General features: G+C 43.0%; 1 protein-coding gene across 2 annotated transcripts in view; it reads right to left on the bottom strand.

Annotated features, from left to right (window-relative positions):
• Nucleotides 1–25,802, bottom strand: part of DENND5A (DENN domain containing 5A) — a 1,739,423-nt gene that overhangs the window by 618,568 nt on the left and 1,095,053 nt on the right. For both annotated transcript variants that reach the window (XM_044059112.1, XM_044059111.1), the window contains one exon: nt 19,219–19,369. In XM_044059112.1, the coding sequence (XP_043915047.1) occupies nt 19,219–19,369 (151 nt within the window). The remainder of the gene's footprint in view (nt 1–19,218; nt 19,370–25,802) is intronic.

The raw sequence follows: 25,802 nt of genomic DNA, 5'->3' as shown, positions 1-25,802 counted from the left end.
TTGTTTTTGCATGATTCCGTTATCCTGATCAGGTGAGACATAGGAAGCTCTTGAAGTGACCATTGGGAGAACAACAGACACTGAAAGATCCTCATTTGCATTCTGGCAAGAGGAACCAGTGTTATTGTGGAAGCCATTGTCCCTAATAATCTTAGAACTATCTTTGCTTTTACCTTGGTTTTGGGAAGAAGATAAAGTACCTGCTGTCGGAGTGCTGAAACTCTGTCTGTTGGAAGACGTGCTACCATAGAAGCGGTGTCTAGATCTGCGCCTATAAATGTAATATGTTGACAGGGCAACAAGGCAGATATCTGAAAGTTGACTGTAATACCCAACTGAGCACAAATGTCCAAAGCCAGATCCCGGGCTTACAGGAGTAGATGCTTGGTGGTGGCAGATAGGAGCCAGTCGTCTAGATAGGGAAACACTCAGAATCCTAGACGCCTCAGGTGAGCCGTGACTACTGCCATGCATTTGGTGAACACTCTGGGGGCTGTAGTGAGACCAAATGGCAGAGCTCGGAACTGATTAATGACTGGCTCCCAGTCAGAAGCGTAATACCTTCTCAATGCCCTGTCCATTTTTATGTGATAGTAAGCATCTTAAAGGTCTATTGAGCACATCCAATCGTCTTTCCCTAAAAAGGGAAGTATAGACTGCAGTGTCACCATTCCGAACTTTGACTTCTTGACAGATTTGTTTAATTTGCTTAGGTCTAATATGGGTCTCCAGTCCCCTGTTCTTTTTGGCACCAAAAAGAATCTTGAGTAAGTTCCAAATCCTATTTGGTCTGCAGGGACTTCTTGGATGACTCTTTTGTGCAGCAACTTTTGAATCTCTATAGTTGCTTGCTCCCTTAGATTGGGTGGAACATCTGGGACTGTTCTGGTCTGCGGAACAGGATCGGAAAAGGGAATGGAATATCCTCTGGATATTATTCTTAGTACCCACTTGTCTCTTGTGACAGTTTGCCAGGCTTCTGGGTACATAGATAAATGTCCCCCGACTGTCTCCAGATCAGAGCAGCCGGTCCTCCTTTCAGGAGCTAATAAGGGCATCCGCGAAAAGAATCAAGGTCACTCTGATTCTGCGGGGCCCCCCTGCCTCTAGGGCAGCGTCTACCATTGTTACTCCCCCCTCTGCCCCTGGGGAGGAATCACCCTGTGTGTCCTGGAAAACTCTCTGGAATCTTTTGAACCACATTTTCCCACTCTTCTGACGTTTAGAATAAGGTCTTGAAGGTACAGAAAAACGTACTCCAACGGCAGACAGAGTTTTTTCCTTCCTGCTCGCATCGGGTGAGAGTGTCTTTTACTTTGGGTCCAAAGAGTGAGGAACCATCAAAAGGGGCATTAGTAAAAGTATACTTAAAGGGCTCCGCAAAATTGCACAAGTGCATCCAGGAGTGTCTCCTGAGGGAAACGCCGGAACCCGATTCCCTGCTCGCTCCATCAGCTGCATAGGAGATCAGCCTCATGGAGGAGTTGACGATGGAATTTAAAGTGGATAGCTGGGAGGAGACCTTCTCATTCACCCCCTCAGCCAATGTACCTTGTAGAGTATCTCCTACTTCTTTCAGGAGATCTCTCTGTAGCCTTGTGAAATCAGTGAGGTAGTTCAGCGATCGAAGAGTAAAGGTCGCTGATGAAGACATGCTTCCCATATCTGTCCATCGTTTGAGAGTCTTTACTTGTGGGATGAACAGATAAGGATGTCTCTGAACGTTCCTTCTTGGTGGCTGCTGACACCACCATAGCATCTTCAGGTACCCCCGTAGTGAGGAAATCCTTTCCCGAAGGAGCTGATAAGAATTTGTTTGGCCTCCGAGGGACTGGTTCCATTGTGTCACATGACTCCCACGTTTCGTCTGACCAAGTCCATTAGCTCATCGAAAGGCAGAGACACCCAGGAAGCTGAAGGTTGAGATCCAAAAGCCTTCAAGTACACTGACTCCTCATCAGAAGGGGTGGTGGCCTGCCAGCCTCCTCTCTGCTTCAGGATCTCTAGAATATCTGCAAATGAGCTATCATCAGAGGAAGACCGTGGGGACCCTTCCAATACCTAGAGGTCAGTGTCTGAAGTGACAGACTCATCTGGAGAGTCTATGTGCTTCCTCTTGCAAGTTCTCTTCCGAGGTGGCTCCTCAGAAGGGTATTCCGGGGAGGCCTCAGAGGAGAGGGGTTCGTCCAATGGGGGATCCTGAGACTCTGGATCTTTGCTGTCCTGTGGAAAAGGTGGTGCCGAGACAGTAGCTGGTGCCTTAGGGGGACGAGTGCTGGTATACTTATGTGGAGCTGTAGGGGCAGAAAGCACACTCATCAGCTCAAAGGCGGATCCCACCAGCTCCAAAGACTCTCTCGGCTCCGAAGAGACAGAGGAAGCCATCGGAGCCAGCGAGATTGGACCCGAGGCTGATGTAGGAGCCGAGCTAACCTGAGCCGATGCTCCAAGGGGCAGGTTCGGCACTGAAGACAACTGGGGTCAAGAATCCCCCTCGGGGCCGACCGGGGAACCCCGGATCCCAGATTCTCCAGACAGCGCAGAGAATATTGGAGCAGAAGTCAGCTCTGTGATCACCGAAGGGGGTCTCGGAATCGATGGATCCACAGTAAGTGGTACCAAGCGCTCCGGCTCCAAAGGTCCAGCTTGGCTCGGAGGAGGAACAACAGTGGGTACAATTGGTATACTAGGCTTCAGGACCAAATGGGTCAGAACCAAAAATAATTTGGTTAGCGTCGGTGACTTAAAAAAGTCTGCGCACCACCCATTCCACATCATCGTCAGATAAGCTCCTAGTGGATCTGGAGGATAGGGATGGAGAACGAGACCTGTGCAAAAAGGGAGATCTCAGTGTAGGGGAGACTGGTGAAATATCCATGGACTGGCTCTGAGAAGAGGTATCCTGCGGCTATAAAGACTTTGGAGCCAAAGAACCAGGCTTGTCAATCAATATAACCTCTGACGGCTCTGAGGACTATGGAAAAGAGGAGGTAGTTGCCTTAGAAATATTTGGTAACTTGACTGGAGGCTCCGACTGGAGCCGATGCAGCAGGTGATTGTCTTTTTTGTGGTTTGTCCTTTTTAGAGGAAGGAGAAGAAGAAGAGGAAGAAGAACTGTGAATAGCTTCCTCAAAAGTTGGCTTTAAGAGCCCCTTAAGGATCAGTTTGTTTCTCCTTTCTTGTAAAACCCTGGCACTGAAGAAATGACAGAATGTACAATCCTCTTGTAAATGAATCGCTCCAAGGCAATACACACATATGACATGACCGTCAGTGATAGACATTTTTTGTGAACACTTCTGACATTTTTTGAAGCCCGAAGGCTTATGTTCCCTCTCCTTTGGGTCTTTGGACATGGTAATGACAAAGACCACAATATAACAACAAGAAATCTACTTACTAAAACTAATCTATAGCTAACTACAGGAAACACTGAGGAGACACACAACAAAAACACTAAGAGAATCACAGGCCTAAAGCAGAGGCCCTACGCTGACCGCCTTAAAAAACTCCAGCTATACTCTGTCATATATCATCTACTCAGAGGCGATCTCTGCTTAACATACAAGGCCATGTCAAACCCAGAGCTGTTGGACATGCTACACTTAAAGAAATCCCAATCCCTCAGAGCCACACGCTCCAGAGATCTAAACCTTGTCATCACAATAAACAAAACATGTTGGAGGGATAGTTTCCTGACCCAGAGACTCTCCAGACTCTGGAATAGACTGCCCATACATGTCAAGCAGAGCGCCTCTTTGGCCCTCTTCAAAAGGAACCTTGACGATTGGATGGAAGAAAGGAAATTCACCCCGGGAATCACATCAGTCGCCCTGCTAGACAGGGGTCCAGGGAAGTAAACAGTGTGGGAAGAAACAGCCAGGGAATTGTTATGGCTAGACTTGTATAGGCCCTAGGGCCAATAGCCTAGTACCAACCTATGAACCTAAGGGAAGAAAATAGGGCATCTAACTAAAACGGCACTATTTCCCAGAAAAACAACACATGAACTACAAGCCCTCAAACTAAAATGGGTGAAGAGCTCTCTAACTTAAACGAGCTACTATTAAGCTATACAACAAGACACAACAATGACAACCACTACAAGGGATACAGTAAGGCCTACGAAACGATGGTCAAAGGCAGCACCAAAGGGAATAATAGCTATAACAATTTAGATATTACTAGTTCGAGAGCAAACTATGCAACTACAATGCAAGAAAAATATCCACTATAATATAGAAAGAGATTAAAGGTTCTAATAAGGTAATAAGTAGAAAATTTTTCACAGCTTAGCCACGGCCAAGAAGAGTGCATCTAACCTCGTAAAGTGGCAAACGAGATCTGGGGAGTTACACCACTGCATTATGGGATGCCTACTTGCCACAAGCCAAGTTTGAGTCTTTCAGTTGTGTATTTGGCCGAGTCGGAGGCGAGGATCAGCTCCGAACCCATCACTGTAAGAATGAAGGCAAGATAGGACAACATAACATCTGTATGTTATGTGTGCATTAAACTGCTGGTGCAGAAGTGTGTGTTGACCTGTACGTTATGTCAGGAGCTTCAAGAATGTAACCACAGTGTACCCTACTGGAAAAGAACAGAGTTAACTTGCAAACTCTAAGAAAATAAGTGAATTGTTTACTATAGTGTTTATCTCAGCTAGGAGAAAGAATGTCTGCAGCTAGAAATTCTTTCTACTGTCTGGAAACAGAAATAATTACAGGTTTCAAAGGTAAAAGTTTTTAACTGTTTTATGACTTCCAGTTCCAGGCAAACTTCTGAGTGGTAAGTATTGTTGACACAGAGATGCTAAATTTTAAGTTTCTGTTAGCCTGAGAACTGAAGGCAGAGGTGACGAAGAATGATGTAATCTGAGATAACCCAGCAGAAATGTTTGATAGTAATTTAAGAACTATCTCAGACAGTGAGTCTGTGCATTTTGTATCTTGTCTTTGGACCTGAAACATCCATCTTCAGCACTTGTCATCTGCATTTGCTTTGCTCTGTAAGTAAAACTTATAGATATATAGGAATATAGTAAGATTAGTTTAGATGTTTCCTGTATTTATAAAAAAAAAAATCAAAAAAGAAAACGCGGAAAGTCTGGAAAGTGTAGAAATCCAGTAAAACACTCCACAAGGCACGGTTGTCAGGAAAAAGGTACTCCGGTAAAAATAAAAAACTTTTAATAGTTATCACAGCCCAGTGGTTTAGCACTTTCATCCATTAACAACCAGACATCTGATGAACTATTACAATTTTTATTTTTACTGGAGTACCTTTTTCCTGACTACCGTGCCTTGTGGAGTGTTTTACAAGTGTTTTTCTGTATTTATGTGAGACTGTCCTGCAATTTTGTTTTAAAATATTTCCTGTGATTCTGAACTCTGCTGTCACTGTATTGAGTTAATGAGTATTGTCTTGTTCTTTTATTATTTATTATTAAATATATTTAAACCTTTTAATTGAGGCTGGTTTGTTTAGAGATACTTAAGCTCCTAGAGTACTTGCGTATGTATTTGATGACACTGTATAGGCAACTCCTAAACAGCCTTAGTCTTGGTCACACTTACCATTTGGATTACAGTAACATTACACAGTAGAATTGGTCACCCTTTGGGAAGGGCCTTATAGAAGTTGATAATAAAGAGTGGTTGGTGGCAGCTGGTACTACCGTATAGTCTGGGCAGAAGGGGATATAGCTACTGAACCTGCGCCAGCCATCCCCAGGACTGTCTGTGTGTTTGTATATAAATCAACTATCAAAGTGTGTGTGTGTGTGTGTGTGTGTGTGTGTGTGTGTGTGTGTGTGTGTGTGTGTGTGTGTGTGTGTGTGTGCGCGTGTGTCAGCTACTTGGGCAGGGACACAAAGCACTGGGTGGACAGAAAGAGTGCTGGAGGTTTTGGCTTGACCACTCAGCTGAGATCTTAACCCTATAGCTGTGCCAGTGGGGAGTCTTATTGGGGATCTGGAGACAGAGGGAGAAACCAGCCCCAGAATGACTGTGATCTCTGTGTGCTCTTAAGTGAAATTGTAATTTACTGTCTGTGTACTTTTCATCCTCCCAATGTGCAAGGCCCTCACTGGTGCTAGTGGTGAGGATTGAGGTTCCTTGATTACTGGGCCAGTGCAGAGGCTTCACAGTTGGTTACAAAGAGGCTAACCAAGAAGTTCTAATAGCAAAGAACAAAGCATCAGAGGCACTCTACCAGCTTCTGGAAAGTAACTCAGTAGATGGCAAAAAGAAACTGTATCAAGTTGCAAGGCAAAGAAAGAAAGATTAAGAAGATAGTCAAACACCCTTCGTAAGGGATGTCAGCAACAACCTGCTCATCAGTCCACAGGACATCAAAGGCAGATGGAAGGAGTACTTCCAGCAGTCTCTGAATGAAGAAAACCCAACAGAAGCTGTTTTGCCCCAAACACAACCTACGATGAGAGAAGAGGAGGAGCCCACCATAGAAGAAGTAGGAACAGCACTGACGAAAATTAAGTCAGGGAAAGCATCAGGCTCAGATGAGGTCACAGCAGACATGATAAAGATACTGGTTGAGACTGGGGGAAAATATCTCCTGAGGGTACTCATAGCAGTGTGGACAGAAAGGCATATCCAAGATGACTGCAGAATAAGCATACTCGTACCAGTGTACAAAAACAAAGGGGATATCCACAACTGAGGGCAGTACAGAGGTATCAAACTCCTGTCACACTGCAAGAAAGGTCTGGAGAGGGTAATTGATAAACAGATACGCAAAGTAGTTGAAAGTAAGGTGGCACATGAGCAGTTCAGATTCAGATCAGGATGCAGCTTTACTGACCCAATGTTTGCGGTCAGACAGGTAGTTGAGAAGAAGACAGGTAGTTGAGAAGAAGCTGGAGATAAGAAAAAAGTCCAACTGGCCATTCCTAGACTTGGAGGAAGTGTATGATAAGGTCTCAAGAAAACTGATTTGGTCAGTCTTGCAGTGGTTCCAGATCAGAGAAAGACTGGTAGAATTAGTGTAAGCTATGTACAAGGATCCAATGACTCAGTACAAACAGTGCGTAATCACAGAGGGGTGCCCAGTGGGTGTACATCAAGGTTCAGCTCTGAGCCCACTGCTGTTCATACTGCTTATGGAGTACATTAACAAAGTCGGATGGGACAGATCAACAAAGCTGCTGTATACAGACGATGTGGCTTTACAGGCTTTATTACATGTAGGGAGGGTGGCCTAATGGTTAAGGTGTTTGCCATACAAACCCAAAGTGCAGGGTTTGAGTCTCACAAGGGATAATTGGCTAGGCTTAAAATGGCTTGCAAGGGCAGTTAGCTTAGTATAACCTATGAACCTATGAGTCTGAGCAAGATCTTCAACAAAAGACAGGGGAATGGAAATCAAAACAGAGGGTTCATTGTATGAAACTGAGTACAGATAAGACAATTGCAATGGCAGCAACTGGGGAAATCAGAAGAAGCTGAGAATTGAGATAGAAGGGAAAATAGTGGAACAGGTTAACAGCTTCAAGTATCTGGGAGGGGTGCTTGAGGAGAAGGGAGATCTGAATGAGGAGGCCAAAGCTAGAATCAGTGGGGGTGCAGCCAACTGGCACACAGTGTTAAGTGAAGTACATGAGAGAAGAATGCTAATGTACCTGAAAAGTAAGGAGTACAAAACAGTGGTGTAACCAGTACCACTGTAAGGAATAGAAACCTGAGCAGTAAAGACAGAACAGCTTAGTAAGCTAGAGGTGATGGAAATTAAGTGCCTGAGATGAGTGGTAGATGAAAAAATGATGACATAACAGCCGAAGCCAAAGTAGCGCTCACTGCAGAAAGCATAAAAAAAAAAAAAAAAAAGAATGGATTACAGTGGTTCGGGCACATGTACAGAAAAGTAGAAGACAATTTGGTGAAGATTATTTGGGACAGACAGGAAGATGAGAGGAAACAAGGGTGTCCAGCAAAGAGGTGGACGAATTCTGTGAGAAGACCTGTGGCAGTCAAGCATGAGTGTCAAAGAAGACAGGAGAGTAGCACTGAATAGAGAGGTAGTGACAGTTGATGCGATACCCCAATCCCCAAATGGGAAAAGGGGGTTGATGATTATGATACACAAAGACACAATTGGGTTGGACTTCATGGCTAGGCTTATAAAGGCCCTGGTGGTCATTAGCCTATTATATATCCATGGACCTAAGAAAAGCTTAGACAGGAGATGACAGCAAGCAGAGAGAGAATAACATCTTCATTTATGGTAATTGGCTTCCAAGCATACACAGCAGATCATGAAGTCTACTACACTGCAGGTGCATTTTAATATTCATTAACCATGTGGCCCCTCCACCAGTACTGCCAAAGCTAGCCTAATGAAAACTTAGGGCCAGTAACAACTTAAAAAAGCAATCCTTACACTTGGGTTTAGCTCCATACCTGCCCACTGCCAATTACTTCTGCACTTCAAATTGCAATAGGTCCTTATTGAGGGTGGGGTGGTGAGTGCAGAGAAGTATACAAATGCTTTTACATTCCAAAATTCACAATATACATTCAATCTGTTATGCAAAACAGATAAGTTAAATGAGCAAAAAAGTGAAACAATGAAGGCAAAGATTATGAAAACCAGAAAGGACAACTGAACCATACAGTAAATCAGGTACCTCCACATAAAGAAAAATGCTTGTCGTAGCATTTATACAAACCAAATGCAAATTTTAATGTTAACTCTCATCTTTTCCTTGCACATCTTAACTCACAAGGACATTTTTTACACTCAAGCATCTTAATTCACTGGATTTGTGCTACAATATACACACTCCTAATAAGCACACTTTCTAAAACTAATGAGTGGAATCACTACAATTTTAAGCATGTTAAATTCAATACTTACTTTGTAGTATACAAGTCGACTCCACAGCACAGAAGGATGAAGTCCTGACTACAACCCTAATGATCTGGGTTCATTTAACAACTTGTAAGCAGGAAATGCAAGCTAGAGATGCAGAAAAATGATGAGACGCAGTCTGCTTACCTCTCCTGTGTGTGTGTGTGTGTGTGTGTGTGTGTGTGTGTGTGTGTGTGTGTGTGTGTGTGTGTGTGTGTGTGTGTGTGTGTGTGTGTGTGTGTGTGTGTGTGTGTGTGTGTGTGTGTGAGAGCACGTGTGTACATACTGAGACATGTACTCTGCCTACAACACAAAGTGGAGACTAGATATGTGCATGGTGGCATCTGCCTTCAAGGGAGTGGGGCTTTAAGATAGCATTACTCATGGAAGCTGGTAACACACCTCCACACAGCTCCCACTGGAACCCAGCCCTTGGGAACTTGAAGGCATTTACAGGGGTGATACGGAGTAAAGCAGAAAACCCCCAAAGAACTGCTTGGTGACAGAACAGGTTGTTCCCTCACTCCAACAAGAGGAATGAATGGGTGAAAGTAGCTACTGAGGTCTTGACTGTTCGAAGTTATAGAGGAAAATAATATAAAAAAAATGTACATGTGTGTGCGCGCGCACAGGTGCGTGAGCACACTCCTGCAAGCTTGTGCATGTGCAAGCGTACTAAAGCTAGTTACAGATAAGCAACAAAGGAATCAAAGAGGAAAGACAGTTTGTTTGTGTCTTTCGGCTTTTCCCGGTTAGGGGTCGCCACAGCGGAACTCCGGTCCGCTAATGATTGGTAGTGGATTTTTACGTACCGGGTTACCAGCCCTGATGCACAACCTTCAACGAAGGCACGCCCCATTCACGTATGCCTCCACACAGAAGACGCTCTAGCTGAGAATTGAACGGGACAACGTCTTGCTATGAGGTGACAACGCTACCGCAGCACCACCACCGCAAAGAGGAAAGACAGTAACAGACAAATAAAGGGTATTTTCTTAAGGCATTATTTAATCTATGAAGGCAACATCACAGAATATCAAATGGCAGACCTTCAATGGACCATTCATATATGAGTCTGACCACGGATGCCTGGTCAGGGAGTCATTCCATTCAGCTAGGGAATTGTAAAGAACATCTGCCTTGATTAAGGGTGGGAGGATACAGAAGCAGTACTTCCAGGATGAAATAAAAGAAATAACTATAACTGTTCTTTTAGGATGGGGTGATTAAGTGCTCCTCCTCCTCCTCCAGGTACACATTCCTGACTCTCTGTACAGAAGTAATGGGCCAGAGGTCAGTTTATAAAGGACCCTATTAGACTCAGGGTTCCTCTACAGAATGGGTCATTGGGCAGTAAGCACAGGATCGGGAAGACTCACTGTCATAGTCTTTCTTAAAGACGGTAGTCCCAGGGTCCTCAGACTCTTGAAGGGAACCTGACTGGGAAGAAGCTTCTTATACCTAACTAACTCCAGAAGCACCAGTGAGGTTCTGCACCTGTATTTCAAGTTCCCACCAAACACTGGTTAGCACATTTAGAACTTGGACCAGAGAAGTCCTGGTGTGGAATAACAAGGTGAAGCCCTGAAACCTGGATCAAAAGACCCCAGGAGAGGAGATTTCAGCCTTGTGTCCCTAATCAGAATAAAAGTAATTCAATAGATCACTTACTGTCATCAGGCCTGTTGACATTAAGCTGCACCTAATAAACAAGTAACTAGACAACACCTACATTGCTCCAGCACCCCACCCCCCAAAGGTGAGAGCCAAGGATATGCTTCCTCAGGGTGCCTGCACTATCTGCTCAAGTGCAGGACTGGTGCAGGCCCAAGTCCTTGTTGTCAAGGTTAAGATCAGCACTTTCAGGGGGGAAAAATGCACATTTTAACAATGGGCTTACATGCAGAAGAGACATGCCTGGCTGGCCACCAAGTCTTCTATTCTGGATGAAACCTGAGTCTGCACAGCAGAACCTCCTACTGATTCCTGTGACAAGAATGTTCAATCACTGCTATCCTCTCCTGGTAGCGACGTCTTTCTTTGGTGCATGGAGGTATCAGGGTTAACTGCTAGGACTTGTGTCAGTGTTTACTTTCTATTTTCCCTCAAAGCAATGCAGGCAATGCCAGTGCAGGTCTTCACTAGTAATTTACAGCAACAGAGATACTCTAGAAATGGGAGAACATTTCTCAAAAATCCATCAGGATCAAGACCCCAACTGTGTAAGTGGCAGAAAAGAATTATTGGGCCTAGTGGCTAGGCATGTTTACGTAGTCAGGGTATGATGTCTTGGCAAGTGCTGGCATTAGAAAACAGCTGAGGAGGATTACAAAAAAAACGTGCTGAATTATGACCACTGGAGAGGGTGAACTATATCATCGATCCATCAAGGCAGAGCTCCAATATTACAGCAAGACATTGACCTGCAGTGCATTAATCTACTGAGCTGTCAAACCCCACAAAAGCAAACACATACAGCTGAAGATGACACAGGAGGCTGGCATTAAATGAGTTACTGAACAGCTTTCAGATAAAGAGAATGGCAACTGAAGAAACAACTAAGGAAAAACTAACTGCGCACATCTGCAGTTTTATCTCAGTCCATAAACATACATATGCACACAACAAAAATCTAACACACTACACAAACATATGATTACCACTCCAATTCTGTGGGATATTTGTTGCGGCAGAAAATGCTGCAGAACCACACAGAAAGGGTCTATTTGATATCTGATGATACCATATTTCCCCATCCATGAAGGAAACAAATTAATCAGTCAGCTGTAATATTTTTTGTCCTTTCCCTTTAGTACCCCAAAGCTCCAGGTCGTGACAGCTTCTGGCACATCCATGTATTGGAAAAACCTGTTTCCTTTATTCTGTCATATGCAGAAGATAACAGGAAGTTGAACTGAATGGGTTAAGGCTAATTTAGACAATTTTAGGTATAAAAGAGGGATTTTGTTTTTTAAAGACAACCCTTGCCTTATGTGGTTTGCATATTACGTTATTGCAACCAAAAATCCCTTCCAGGACAGCAATTTCAAGTTAAAAGGACTGCCAGGCCCTAAAGGAGGTAATGTTAGTTTTTCAGTTTGTTACTGTTACTTGCACTGGACCCGGCACATACTACACTGTAATGTAACTATGGTAAATGCATACACATCTAACTATATGGCATCCTGATTTAACAGCTTTTTTTGCTGTTAAGCACAGTATCAAGTCCAAAATAAATGAAATACAATGTTGCCATTTGTCAAGTAAGTACACAAGAAATTAATTTAAGTATTTCACTAACGATAAGTACGCACAATACAACTTAGGCACTGACTCCTCAAGGACAGCATTGCTGGTTAGACTTTACAGATTATTCTCCAGCCACAGCCTTCATATTTCTGACAAGTTTCTGTTTCACAGTAAATACTCTTAGTGACAATCCACTGATTTAATGGGACTACTTGAACCGATGCACTATTACAATCTTCTGAATTTAATCCCTCTAGCCTTATTTTCTCATATTTCAACACAGAACACTGGTCTCCTTCCTTAAAAAGTACAGTTTTGTACCTACCATAAATGTAGATGTTCGAGGGCTATTACAGCTGCAGTAATCACATATGGGTTTTCAGCCGTCAGGCGGTCCCTCGGTCGGCCGAATTCCAAAGTCTTGGTCCAATGGGTTGTTGTTGCGTACTCTTCTGACGTCAGGAAGGCTAGAGTATATAAGACACAGCCGACGCCATCTTCTTCAGTCTTTCTTGCCCCAGATGTCAGGTGCCCCCAAAAGGAAGACAATACATAAATAAATGTAATCCACAAAAGTAAGCAAATAAAACATAGCAGGATAACCCAGTCAGCAGGTATGAAGAGGTATTCAGACCCCAAGGTCTTACCAAGTGGGGAAGGAGGGTGGGAAACCTGTACTGCAGCTGTAATAGCCCTCGAACATCTACATTTATGGTAGGTACAAAACTGTACTATGTTCATCGTGCATTACAGCTGCAGTAATCACATATGGGTAGAATCCCAAAGCTATGCATAGGGTGGTAGGTACTATACGGAACTGGGTTGAGCTAGAATGCCCTGCAAAACTGCAGTGGCAAAGCCTGCTCTTGTTCTGGAGTATAAAGGCAGATGGTAGTGTTTTGTGAAGGTATGTACAGAACTCCAAGTGGCTGCCTCCAAGATATCTTTAGTAGGCACTCCTCTGAGGAAGGCTGTAGAGGTGGCTGTGGCCCTAGTGGAGTGAGGTCTGATACCAGTAGGGACAAGCTTTCCATGATAGGAATAACAAAAGCGTATGCAGTGACCAATCCACTTGGAAATGGTCTGTTTGGTAACAGGTTACCCTTGACCCCCCACAGCATAGGAAATGAGGAGTTGATCTGATTTTCTGAAGGATTTGGTTCTGTCCAAGAATAGCGTAGCTGCCTATGGATGTCTAAAGAGTGTAGCAGCCTTTCCCCTTTGTTTTGAGGGTTAGGGTAAAAGGTAGGAAGGTGTATGGCCTGGTTTAAGGCTACCCTAGATACCACTTTAGGCATAAAGGAAGGGTTGGTACGAAGAGAAACCCTGTCCTGATGGAAGATGAGGAATGGCTGCACCGCCATGAGGGCCTGCAACTCAGATACTCTACGAGCTGAAGTGATGGCCAGGAAAAAAGCTGTTTTCCAGGACAAATATTGTAATTCTGTTGAAGCAGCCGGTTCAAAGGGAGGCAATGTCAATTTTTCCAGTACGTAGTTAAGGTCCCAAGCTGGCACTGGCTGTTTCCTTGGAGGTCTTATGTTCTTAGCCCCTCTGAGGAACTGTCGTAGGAGTGGGTGTGAGAATAAAGGAGGATCCATGTTGAATTCTGCAGAGATTGCTGAGGCACGTATTTTGATTGAGGAAAATGAAAGTCCATTGCTCAAAAGTTCAGCTAGGTACTGCAAAATCTGAGGTAGGTTCAATTTTCTAGGGTCCTGCCCTCGTTTTTCATTCCAACTGCAAAACCGCTTCCATTTTGCGGAGTAAGCTTTTCTAGTAGATGGTCTTCTGGCCTCCAAAATGACATCCTGCACCTCTTTGGAGAGTAGTGTCTGATGTGATGCTAAGGAATTTTCCATGCAGCGAGACTGAGAGTTTTCAGCTGACTGTGAAGGGTTTTGAAATTGTTCTGCGTCAGCAGAAGAGGTGTTAGAGGCAGGGGCCACGGAGGAGTGTGTGTTAGGCTCCTCAGGAGTGGATACCAGTGTTGTCTCGGCCAGTCCGGAGCAATCAGTATCATCCTCGGCTTGTCTGTTCTTTCTTTCAAAAGTACCTTGGGCAGAAGAGGTAGAGGTGGGAATGCATAAACTGACCAAGTTGTCCATGTGAAGGAAAGAGCGTCCACTTTCCAGGCCTTTGGGTGGAAGGTCCTTGAGCAAAACCTTTTTAATTGATGGTTTCTGTGGGAGGCAAAAAGATCTATATCTGGCCTTCCCCACTCTTGAACAATCTCTGTAAACACCTGTGGATGTAGCTTCCATTCGTGAGGATCTGTCATATGTCTGCTCAGAGTGTCTGCCAGTGTGTTTTCCATTCCTGGCAGGTACTGTGCCTGAAGTTCTATTTGTCTTTCCAGAGCCAGGTTCCAAAGAGTCATGGCTAGTCTGCACAAGGGGTATGAATGAGTTCCTCCTTGTTTGTTTATGTACCACATTACTGTGGTGTTGTCTGTTCTTATGAGCAGTTGTCCTGGATGCAGGAATTCTGAACGCTGAGATTGCATTTATTACTGCCAGCATTTCTTTTGATTGATGTGAAGGTGCTTTTCTTTTGGGGCCATCTGCCCTGAATGCACCTGTCCTTCATGTGCTCCCCAGGCGTAATCTGAAGCGTCTGTGGTTATGACCTGTGTAGCTTGAGGCTTGCAGAATGGGAGGCCTGTGTTTACTTGGCATGCTTGGGCCCACCATATGAATTCCTTTTGAAGACAGGGAATTATTGGAATCTGCTTCCAAGCTGTGACTGTGTTGAGACCATAGATTTTTAGGTACCACTGAAGTTTCCTCATGTGCAGCTTTGCATGGGATTAGAAGAATGCAAGATGCCATGAATCCCAGAGCCTGCAGGATTTTCCTTGCAGTAAGCCTGGTACTTTTGCAAGTATTTTGAAGTAATGAGATAGTTGCCCTTGTTTTCTGGCGTAAGGTAAGCCATCTGGGTGTTTGTGTCCAAGTTGGCACCCAGGAAGGTTATTTTCTGAGAGGGTGTTAGCTTTGATTTCTCCTAGTTGATGGTGTATCCCAGAGAAAGCAGTAACCGTGTCACATATGCCAGGTGTTTCAGAAGTATGTGTTTGCTGTCCGCTTGGATCAGGCAGTCGTCCAGATAAGGGTAAATTTGTATCCCTTGAAGTCTGCAGTATGCAATCACTGATGCCAGGCACTTGGTGAATACTCTGGGCAGTAGATAAGCCAAAGGGCAATGCAGAGAATTGATAGTGGTTTGAACCTGCAAGAAATCTGAGGTATCTTCTGCAACTTTGTCTGATTGGGACATGCAGGTATGCCTCCTTGAGGTCCAATGTTACCAGCCAGAACCCCTTGCCCAGCATGGGAAGGAGTTGCTGTAATGTGAGCATCTTGAATTTTGGCACGAGAAGAAATGTGTTTAGAATGGATAAGTCCAGTATGGGTCTCCAGTCGCTTCCTTTTCTTGGCACCAGGAAATGCCTTGAATAAAAACCTTGTGCTTGTTGGTGCGTAGGTACCTTTTGTATAGCCCTCATGTTTAGGAGCTTTGTAATTTGTAGTTGTGCCTCTACCCTTTGATTTTGTGGTAGATTTGGCATGCCTCTCATTTTGGAAGAGTGTGAAAATGGAATTTGTAGCCTCTGTTTATAATGTCCAGAATCCATTTGTCTGTTGTGACAATATGCCAATTGTTTGCAAATAGTGCCAGTTTCCTCCCAAAGGTGCTGCCAGTTGAATTTTGCTTGGCATGGAAATGAGGGAGTCATTGAGTCTGTTTCCTGTACTGCTGTGCACTGTCGTCACCACCTCTTGGTGCTGGTGATTGCCATTGTCTGCCTCTATAGGACCCTTGGGCTTGTCCTCTGCCCCTTCCGCGTCTGTATCTGCCTCTCTGGGGCTTGTCAGTGGTTGGAAAGGACCAGTTTTTGAAGGCCAATTCCTGCTGAACCGTGGTGGCTGAACCTGTAAGAAAGCTTTGACAGTTTGCATAGATTTTGCTTTTTCTTCCATTTTACGTAATATATCCTCAGCATTAGCACCAAAAGAACATCCTTATGTAAAGGTGCATCCAGAATTTTTGCTTTCACATGGTCTGGCAGATTTTGTTCCTAAGCCATGCATGTCTGCGAATGACTGATCCGTAGCGCCGATCTGCTGGAGGCCTCTAGGGCATCATAACCACATTGTAAAGTGTGCTTACCCACTTGCTCTGCACTATGCATCATATCCTGCAACTCTTTTATATCTGGTTGTTCAGGCTGTGACATTTTGGTCTTTAATTGTGATAACAGGAATTGATGATATTTAATCATATGAAACTGGCAGTTTAAGGCCCTCATGGCTAGGGTGGCCGAGGTATAAACCTTCTTACCCCACCTTTCTAGAGATCTAGATTCCCTTTCCGGAAGTGGATTCTGTGGAGGCCTTAATTCCTTTAGGGCCTTGAGAAATAGTTTCAGGGTCTGCATTATGGCCTTTGTAGAGGAACTGATGATTAGGTACTCTGTAATACCTATCTGGCTTAACTGGTGCAGGAGGCAGAGAATCAGGATTAAGGCAGGCCTCCGAGTAAACATCATCCAATACCTCCAAAACAGGAGGAATAGCCAAAGGTCTATGCTGAGGTAACCAGAGAAATTCCCTAAGCCTTTTCTTGGAGTCTGAAAAGTCTTGGCCTTCCCAGTGGAAGTGCTCTCTCAAAGAGTGTAAGGTTTCCCCAAAGAAAAATCCTCAGGGGGATACAGAAGGAATAGACTGCTCTGCATCCGAATCCTCGAAGGGGAATAAGAATGTTCTTCAGCATCAGAATGTTCTGATAAAATGGATCCCTGGTCAGAAGTAGGAGAATCCTCCTCTACTCTGGGTCTCTTGTCCGGAGGGGCCTGGGAGCCTCTGATAAGAGTGATAAGGTCCTCAGCCATTTTAAGCATGTGCTTCTTAGGCATGGGCCCAGGTGATGGGCCTTGTGTAGCCGGCCTAGTATGGTGCCTGGCTGTTTTGGATTTAGTGAAGGCCTTGATAGAGAAAGATGATGAAGGCCTAAATACACCATGGGTGGATGTAGATCTATCCACATTGGTAGGCTCGACATATGCAGGGGCTTGGTTTGTAGTCTGGGAAAGGGCCGAAGAACCAGCGGTCTCGGGTACAGAAGACCCCGCCGAGGGAGAGTCGTCGGTAGTCAGGGACTGCAAAGGCGTCTCACTGATAACCGGGCCACGTGGAGCCTGCTTCGGCGTGGTGTCGGTGGAGACCGCGGTCCTCGTCTGGCGGTCCTTTTCGCGTTTTTTAGACAAAGCGGTAGTCGGAGTATCCGACGACATTTTATAATTAAACGCTTTACCAAAAAAGTGCTGGGCGAACTCCACCCGACGCTTGATAGTGCGTTTATTGAAGGTAGCGCAAAAGCGACAGCCTGAGACGTCGTGGTCTGGGCCCAAACAAGGTATGCAAAGGGAATGGAAATCCTTATGCGGTATTTGCTTCCCACAAGAAATACAATTATTAACTTTTTCTGACATCGGTCTGAGGCAAGAAAAGGTTCCCCAACGGGGTACTTAGCTTTAATGAAGACTTCGGTTCCAAAATTTTTCGTAATTCAGGAGCTGGCCGACCGGCACTTGCGAACTGCTTCTGCTTCGGGCACCGCGCGGCAAAAAAGACTGAAGAAGATGGCGTCGGCTGTGTCTTATATACTCTAGCCTTCCTGACGTCAGAAGAGTACGCGACAACAACCGACCAAGACTTTGGAATTCGGCCGACCGAGGGACCGCCTGACGGCTGAAAACCCATATGTGATTACTGCAGCTGTAATGCACGATGAACATCCATAATTACCTTTCACTGGTTTTACTCTTGTTACTTCCTAACTTTTCCTTAATTGTACATTATAGTTTCTACTGCGTATGTTTACTTCCTTTTATGTGTCAGTCTCTGCCTTACTCAAGCTCTACCTTACTTTATGTTTCTATAGCTCTGGCCCACTCCATGGCTGAAGGAGTCATTAGACTAGTTCAGTTATGTGAATAATAAACAAACACATTAATATGTAAGGTTCCATACCCATCACACCAGTCATTCTCTGGCTGGGATCATAAATAACATGTTTAACATTCAGAACCTAGGGTGAGAGTTAGAGTCCACCGGGTTTAGTACTTGGAAAAAAAAAACGTTCTTGATGAAGACATTCCAAAAATACCTATTTCACTGACAGCCAACTACTGTATCTGCATTTCACCCCTCTCTAAATTCAGGCAAACATAAAATGAAATACACATTACACTGTTTTTGGATCGATGGATTACACCCCCTCCTCCAGCTAGGCCCAGTACCACCAACCCCTGTTTCACGCTCCGCACTTATGCAACTCTACTTTCCATTTTCCATTACTTCCAAGAAAAAAGCATCTACTGTCATGGCATGTCACTGCAGGACATGGGTGCCATGACCAGTCTGGGGACTGTGGATGGTCTTTCTGACCCTGTCCCACACCAACACTTTCTATACAACAGACTTGAGTATGCATTTTAATCATACAATAGCCTAAGCCACTGCTATGTGCCACTGTGTCACTAAGTGTGGCTGCATCACTTGCTGCTGCCCCTCCCCAAGGAACAGTACAACTCTGACAACTAATACTTCCTCCCTCATGGGTTATGAGAACTGGCCACAACATCCTACGCTTCAGTCAGCCCATGGACACCAATCATGCTAGCTGAATCCTGGCTGCCAGCAGTGTAGTGAGGAATAAAACCTCTAAGCCGATGGATCAGCTCAATTCCCAGCTGTCATGAGACAATTTACACTGCTGTTGCAGCAGTTGTTACATTCCAATAAACCAGTGCACTGTTATAACATACTTTTCATACTACAATAATCCAGTTATCAAAATAAAACCATGCTCACCATGTTTTTCAAAAAGAAACGTGTAAATGGATTACATTTTGTTACAGTAAATTCAAATAGTACAAAAGTTTTCAAGCCACTGCTACAACATATTTTTCTTCAAAAAAGCCAAAAAACCTGAATAAAACTGTAATGAGAAATACAAATTGCTGTGCAGAAAGGATTACACATTTCTTGCAGCTCAGCAGAAACATTCTGTGAAAAGGTAACTAATTTTACTTACTTGTTGCTAGCTGGTCCAGTAGATAGCACATCGGACTGCAGTTTAGGAAAAAATCCAGGTTCATACTTTCCCTGACCAATCTTCATATCTAGCAAGTGAGGGTGGATGGCTGTATGATCTATCTTCGACAGCCTCAACTCAATGGCCTTCTCTGCAAGACATTTTTCACAACAACAATTTTTATAGTTTTGAGCATCTACACATGTAGAACCTCAAATTTAAAACTTCCACAGACTCAAAGCATTAAAAGTCATAAAAAATGATAGACAGTTTTGAAATTAGTTTTAAGAATTACATATATATTGCTAAAATGGTTGAAATGTTTTCATAAGCAAATGAAAGTATTACTTTTTGGGGCATGTGTAGGAAAACAGTACAGGCTGATAAAACACTCAACACAATAATAGATCTTCAACAATAAGTGTAAGATTTTCTTGCCTTTCTGTGGCTTTTCTGTTGATTACCTCCAGTTTCCTGCAGATCTTAATGAATCACCACTTTCTTGTTAAAGCAGCAAGATCCCTCCCGTGTACATTAAACAGGAGGGCCAACATATTTTGGGTGAGGAAAATCCCACAGCTGCCACGAAGCACTGTCCTACTCCACTACTTGCTCGGATGCGTAGTGTGCAAAGGGATCACTTGCCTAATGGCAAAAGTCATCTTTACACATCAAGCAAGGCAACCATTCTGCATGCCATATCTCTGGCTTCTGTCAGGCGCAAGGCTAACAATGACATTTCTTAGGTTCATAGGTTGATACTAGGCTATCTGCCCTAGGGCATTTATAAGCCTAGCCAGAGTGTGTTTGGCTTTCGCCACCCTTTTAGATTTGTTGACTGTGCCTCTGTATAGTAGGTCACAGAAGATAGCCCTTTTAAGGTTAGTTTACTGTGCCTCTAACAGGGACACAGAAGAGATCCCAGGGGTAAACATACGATCTCCCATCCACTCAAGATTTCTCTTGAAGAGGGTCAGTGAGGGGCTCTGCCTAACATGGATTGGGATTCTGTTCCAGAGTGAGGGGAGCATCTGGGATATGAATTTGTCCCTCCAGCATGTCCTATTTATTTCTGTGCTGAGTTTTAAGTCCCTGGAGCGTGTAGCTCTAGGGATTTGGATTTGCTGAGGTGGAGCATGACCATTAATTCTGGGTTGGACATGGCTTTATACGTCAGGCACAGATAGCCTCTGAGTAGGCGGTAAGCAACTGAGTAGAGCTGGAGTTTCTTTAGCCTAACTGCATGGGGCAACTGTTTGAGTCCCATGATCCTCTTGGTGAGGTACTTTTGGGGTCTTTCCAGTTGCTGCAGGTGTTGGGTAAGGTACATCCCAAATGGGGCACTGTATTCAATTATGGGCCTGATGAGTGATGAGTAGAGGGGCACAATGACCTCTCTTGATCTAGATGTGAACCCTTTTGTGATAAGGTGGGCTATATAGAAGGTCTTTCTAACCACTTTGGCAACGTGACTGTCAAAGGAGAGATTACTATCTACTTGGGTCCCCAAATCCCTAATTACTTCTTCTGTACTTAATGGATTACCACCTATGTGGTAATTTGTGGGCACTTTATTTTTCCCAAAGGGGATGACTATGCACTTTTTGGCATTTAGCTTTAGGCCATGGCTCTGGCACCAGTTATCCGTCTCTGAGACCCTTTTGGAGGATGCTTGTGTCAGTCGGAGAGTCGATTATGGCACCCAGTTTGCAGTCATCTGCGAACTTGGTCAGCCATAGTCCTCCCGTGTTAGCCTGTACCTCAGAGAAATATATACCGAACAAGAGAGGTCCTAGGACTGAGCCTTGTGGAATGCCACTTGTAACTGGTTTAGAGTCTGACATGGCACCTGCAATTCTGACCATGTGGGTTCTATCCCTGAGCCAGTTTGCAACCCATCTTGTGACATAGGGGTTGATATTTAAGCTGTCTGAGACAGGACACATGGTTACTGGCTTGCTGAAATGTGACACTGCCAGCCCAGCTTGCTGGCATTTTGTAAATAATCATATGTTATTTGTGGGTCTACATTAGATCACCGAACGCTTAAAAAAAGCAAACTGTGATTAATCGACCCTATGTAAGCGAAAGCTTACAATCTCGAACTGTCAGAACAGCAATTTTTTTCCAAAGGGAAAAAATCGCTGTTCCAACAAAAAAAAAAAAAAAAACACAAAACACTTTAAACATTACATTAAGTGGGGGGCTTCATCCCCCACACACCTCCATACCCCCCTACTTAAATATACTAACTCCGAGACCGCACTACAGTGCTGAAAACAGCAAAGTAACGAAGCTGCCAAGCAAATTCTTTCCCAGGGCAAGAATTCGCTTAAAAGCAGCTTCAATATTTTGCCGTTTCAGTCTTTTAAGTTCGACCAAGACACATTTGAAAGAATGCGTCTTCGGTCTTCTAATAGGAACTTGTTATTTGTGAACATTCATATGATCCATGGGCTTGTCTTAGAAATGTAAGAGAACTATATGTTATGTGTGCATTACACTGTTGGTGCAGAAGTGTGTGTTAAACTGTGTTATGTGCTGAGCTTCAAAAAGGTAACCACAGTGTACCCTGTTGGAAAGAGCAGAAATGTATATGGGCTATATGCCTGTGCAAATGTATGTTTTCATAGTAGAAGTTGGGACATAGAGAGTTAACTTGCAAAACTCTAAGAAAATACGTTGAAAAGTAAAGAGTTTTACAATGTGCTATAAAGTTAGTTAATACAGCAAACAGACAGAATGTCTGCAGCTAGGAGGTTTTTCTATTGTCTGGAAACAGAAATAATTACAGGTTTCAAACATAAAAGTGTTTAACTGGTTTTACGACTTCCAGTTCCAGGCAAACTTCTGAAAAATAAGTACTTCTGGCAAAGAGGTGATAAAGAATAATGGAATCTGAAATAACCCAGCATAAATGTTTGATAGCAACTTAAGAACTATCTCAGAGAGTGAGTCTGTGCATTTTGTATTTGTCTTTGGATCTGACAACATCCTCTCACCAGCACTACATTTGCTTGCTCTGTAAGTAGGTCATTTAGGGCATAGTATCTCTTAGATATAGATAGAAATACAGTAAAGATTAGTTTAGATGTTCTGTATTTATGTGAGACTGTCCTGCAATGTTGTTTTAAAGTATTTCCTGTGGTTCTGAACTCTGTTGTCACTGTGTTGAGTTACTGAGTATTGTCTTGTGCTTTTATTATTTATTATTAAATACATTTTAACCTTTTAATTGTGGCTGGTTTTATTTAGAGATATTTAAGCTCTTACAGTACTTGCATATGTATTTAGTGACACTGTATAGGCCACTCTAATAGCCTTAAAGTCTTGGTCACTTACCATTTGAATAATAGTAACATTACACAGTAGAACTGGTCACCCTTTGAGAAGAGCCTTATAGTAGCTGAAAAGTAAGGGTGGCTGGTGACAGTGATTACTACCTTATAATCTTTTTTTCAACAGGTTCCCTAGAAACTTAAATATACACAGAGCAGTCTCATCCAAATAGGCAGTCCGAGTCCATTCAATCCAACCACCATTTAATTAGGACAACTATTTTCCACCTTCGGCCTTGTGCTTTAAGTGTTACAGGCATCCAGTCTTCTGCATATATTTTAGCCTGCATAGTGACTAGTCTGAAGACAAGTGCTTCAGTATCCTAGTTTGTAAGCAATAGCCATATTCTATAAACCCTCCTCCACAGACATCCTGCTAGTCAGTTTTTACTCTCTCCTTCCTAACAGACACTGACATTTACTCCTACTACTCAAACTATTTCTTTCTCTTATATTTTTCTTTACTTCTTCTAGATGTATTACTCCCATTATTTATATCTTCCTGTCTGCATGCCTTCAATGAAGTCACACTTCGCATCCCCCTTCCTTTCTTATTTCTTCTTGTCTGAAACAAGACAATTACTAAATCAATTTCAGCTCTGAGCTAGTATTTGTGCACAGTCAACATTGATTCAGTGCATTCAATTGTCTCTAGTGTGATTTTATTTTTCTATACAAGTATCCCTGTAAGCAAATAGATTATGCATTTAACAGTGAAGTCTGCAGTTTGGACACCATTTTGTGGGCTATATTTGTATGTAAAGTATAAATATTATGGCAGCCTAAAACAAAGACCTTTGTCCACTGTAATAGCTCCATTTTCTTAGACCAAACCTGTCCCTCTGGTACTTTCTTCTTTAACTGTGCACAACTCATTGTTTTTAGCAGTCCACTGTCTCCTTTCCCTAAGTTTAATCTCTCTTCTTGTGTAACCATACTGAGTTCTCAGCCAATATTTTTCTAGAGCTGAATTGGTCTGTGTGGGTTGAGGTAGGCTTTTGGACTTTGCATTTCAAACTCCATAGAAACCTCCTTAGATTACACAGTTGTTCAAACAGTCAAGTGCAGTTTTTTACTGTTATCACCATTAGTCAAGTCAAGGTGATATTGGGCTAACTCATCTACTAAAATTGTGTCCTAAAGCAACAAAACTAAGACATTCATCTACTATCACAGAGGTCTTAAACTGCATTGTTCCTTTTACATATCTCTCAGCAGATTTGTGGCTGTTTACATTAAGTCACTGATTGTTTTCTCTGTCTCAACCTGCTTTACTCCCAATAGTAACACCCACTCTAGTTTATCACCCAAGACTCTCACAAATTGTTTTAATTCTTGCCTCCTATAACTATCAAATTACATCTCTACAACCAACCTACTACCACCCTCCTAACATTTTTATCCTAATTTACAACAAAGAAAAACCCAAGTTAAATAAGATGCCCTTAAGTCAGATTATTTTACTTTTTCTCCTCACCATACTAGCCTGTATCACCAGTTATCAAATCCACCTCCTTCAAACACTAGGACTTCAACCAATCCTAACAAAGAATATCAACATCTACCTAGCCTGCCTTTCCCCATAACACCCTAGCTGACAAACAAACATCTGGTTTATATTTTTATAAATATCTTAAAACTAAGCATCCAAATTTATGATCAAATAACAAACCAAGACCAAAATATAACTGGCCACACTCCTCCCTATGTAAAATATAAATTCAAAACATTAGCAGAAATATTCACCCCAATCCTAGTCCCACTGTTCATAAAACCATCACTTACAACCCCAAAATAAACCAGTCATCTAATACATTTCAGCATAAAACAGAATCTAAACTCACCTTACTAAATATGAACCTAAGTATGTGCAATAAAATCTATGACATACATGCTTACCTTGCCACATACACTCCTGATATTGTCATAGCGACTGAAACCTGGTTAAAAAAGAAATAAAGGATAAGGCAATCACCCCCAAGGATGCAATATAACCAGGCAAGGCAGACAAAACAAGCATGCAGGTGGTGTAGCAATCATCTATAAAAATTCCCTAACCGTTACCTTACTTCCACAGGAAATACCCAAATTTAACAATGCTGAAGTACTAACAACACTTCTAAAATCAATAATAAAAAAACTATATGTTTAACAGCAATTCATATACCACCAGGTAATAAAGCTGATACTGCTGAAAGCATCCTGTATTGGATATCCCAACAAATTAGCCATGAAACTATAATACTTGGAGACTTGAATATAGACTGGCAACTCAAATTCCACTAACCCCACTTAATCCATACTTATACAACTTCAGACAATTAATAACCACACCTACTAAAATCAATAAAACTTCAGGGAGACACTCAACATTAGATTGGATTCTTACAAACAAACCAGACAAACTGACAAAAGTAGGCTGCCTCTCAGACAGCATAAGTGACCACATACCAAAATATGCTATTAGAACTCACCATAACCAAAATAAACATATTATCTATAATCAAATACTAAATACAACCAATTTAAGCAAAGATATTTTCAATGAAACACTAAAAAAATATAACTGGAATGTACTTCAAGCAATGATGCTAGATACAGCTGTAGAACACTTTAATAATGTATTCTTACAGACCTTAAATAATCTAGCACCAGTATGTAAAACAGTAAAGTCCAATCATTCACCATGGTTTACAAAGGAAAAAAAAAATCAAGATAAAAAGGGATAAAGCCTGGAAAAAACTGGTACAAAAATAGAACTCAAAATGCCCTCCAGCAGTTTAGACATCTTATGAACTACGGTGGTGGTGCTGCGGTAGCATTGTCGCCTCACAGTAAGACGTTGTCCTATTCGATTCTCAGCTAAAGCGTCTTCTGTGTGGAGACATGCATGAATGGGCGTACCTTCTTTGAAGGTTGTGCGTCAGGGCCGGCAACTCGGCACGTAAAAATCTATTGCCAATCATTAGCGGACCGCAGTTCCGCTGTGGCGACCCCTAACCGGGAAAAGCCGAAAGACACAGCAACAACATAAACCCTGCACAACTCCATGTCAAACAGGATAAGCAAACTACTCCACCCTGGCAAGACCACTAGTCCTGCTCCAAATACAGAAAATACGACAGACTATATCCCCACACAGTTTATTTCCTATGTTATACAATCAATATTGTCTCTCTTAGACACTAACACATCTGCTCCCCTCATTCTACCCTTGTCCAATCAAAACCACCTACAGCTCTTCAA

Source organism: Protopterus annectens, chromosome 17.part0, assembly GCF_019279795.1.
Source record: "Protopterus annectens isolate FY-2018-M chromosome 17.part0, PAN1.0, whole genome shotgun sequence".
In the NCBI taxonomy this organism is placed as follows: Eukaryota; Metazoa; Chordata; order Ceratodontiformes; family Protopteridae; genus Protopterus; species Protopterus annectens.
Note: the sequence above shows the minus strand (reverse complement) of the source record. Positions and strands in the feature narration are given on the sequence as shown.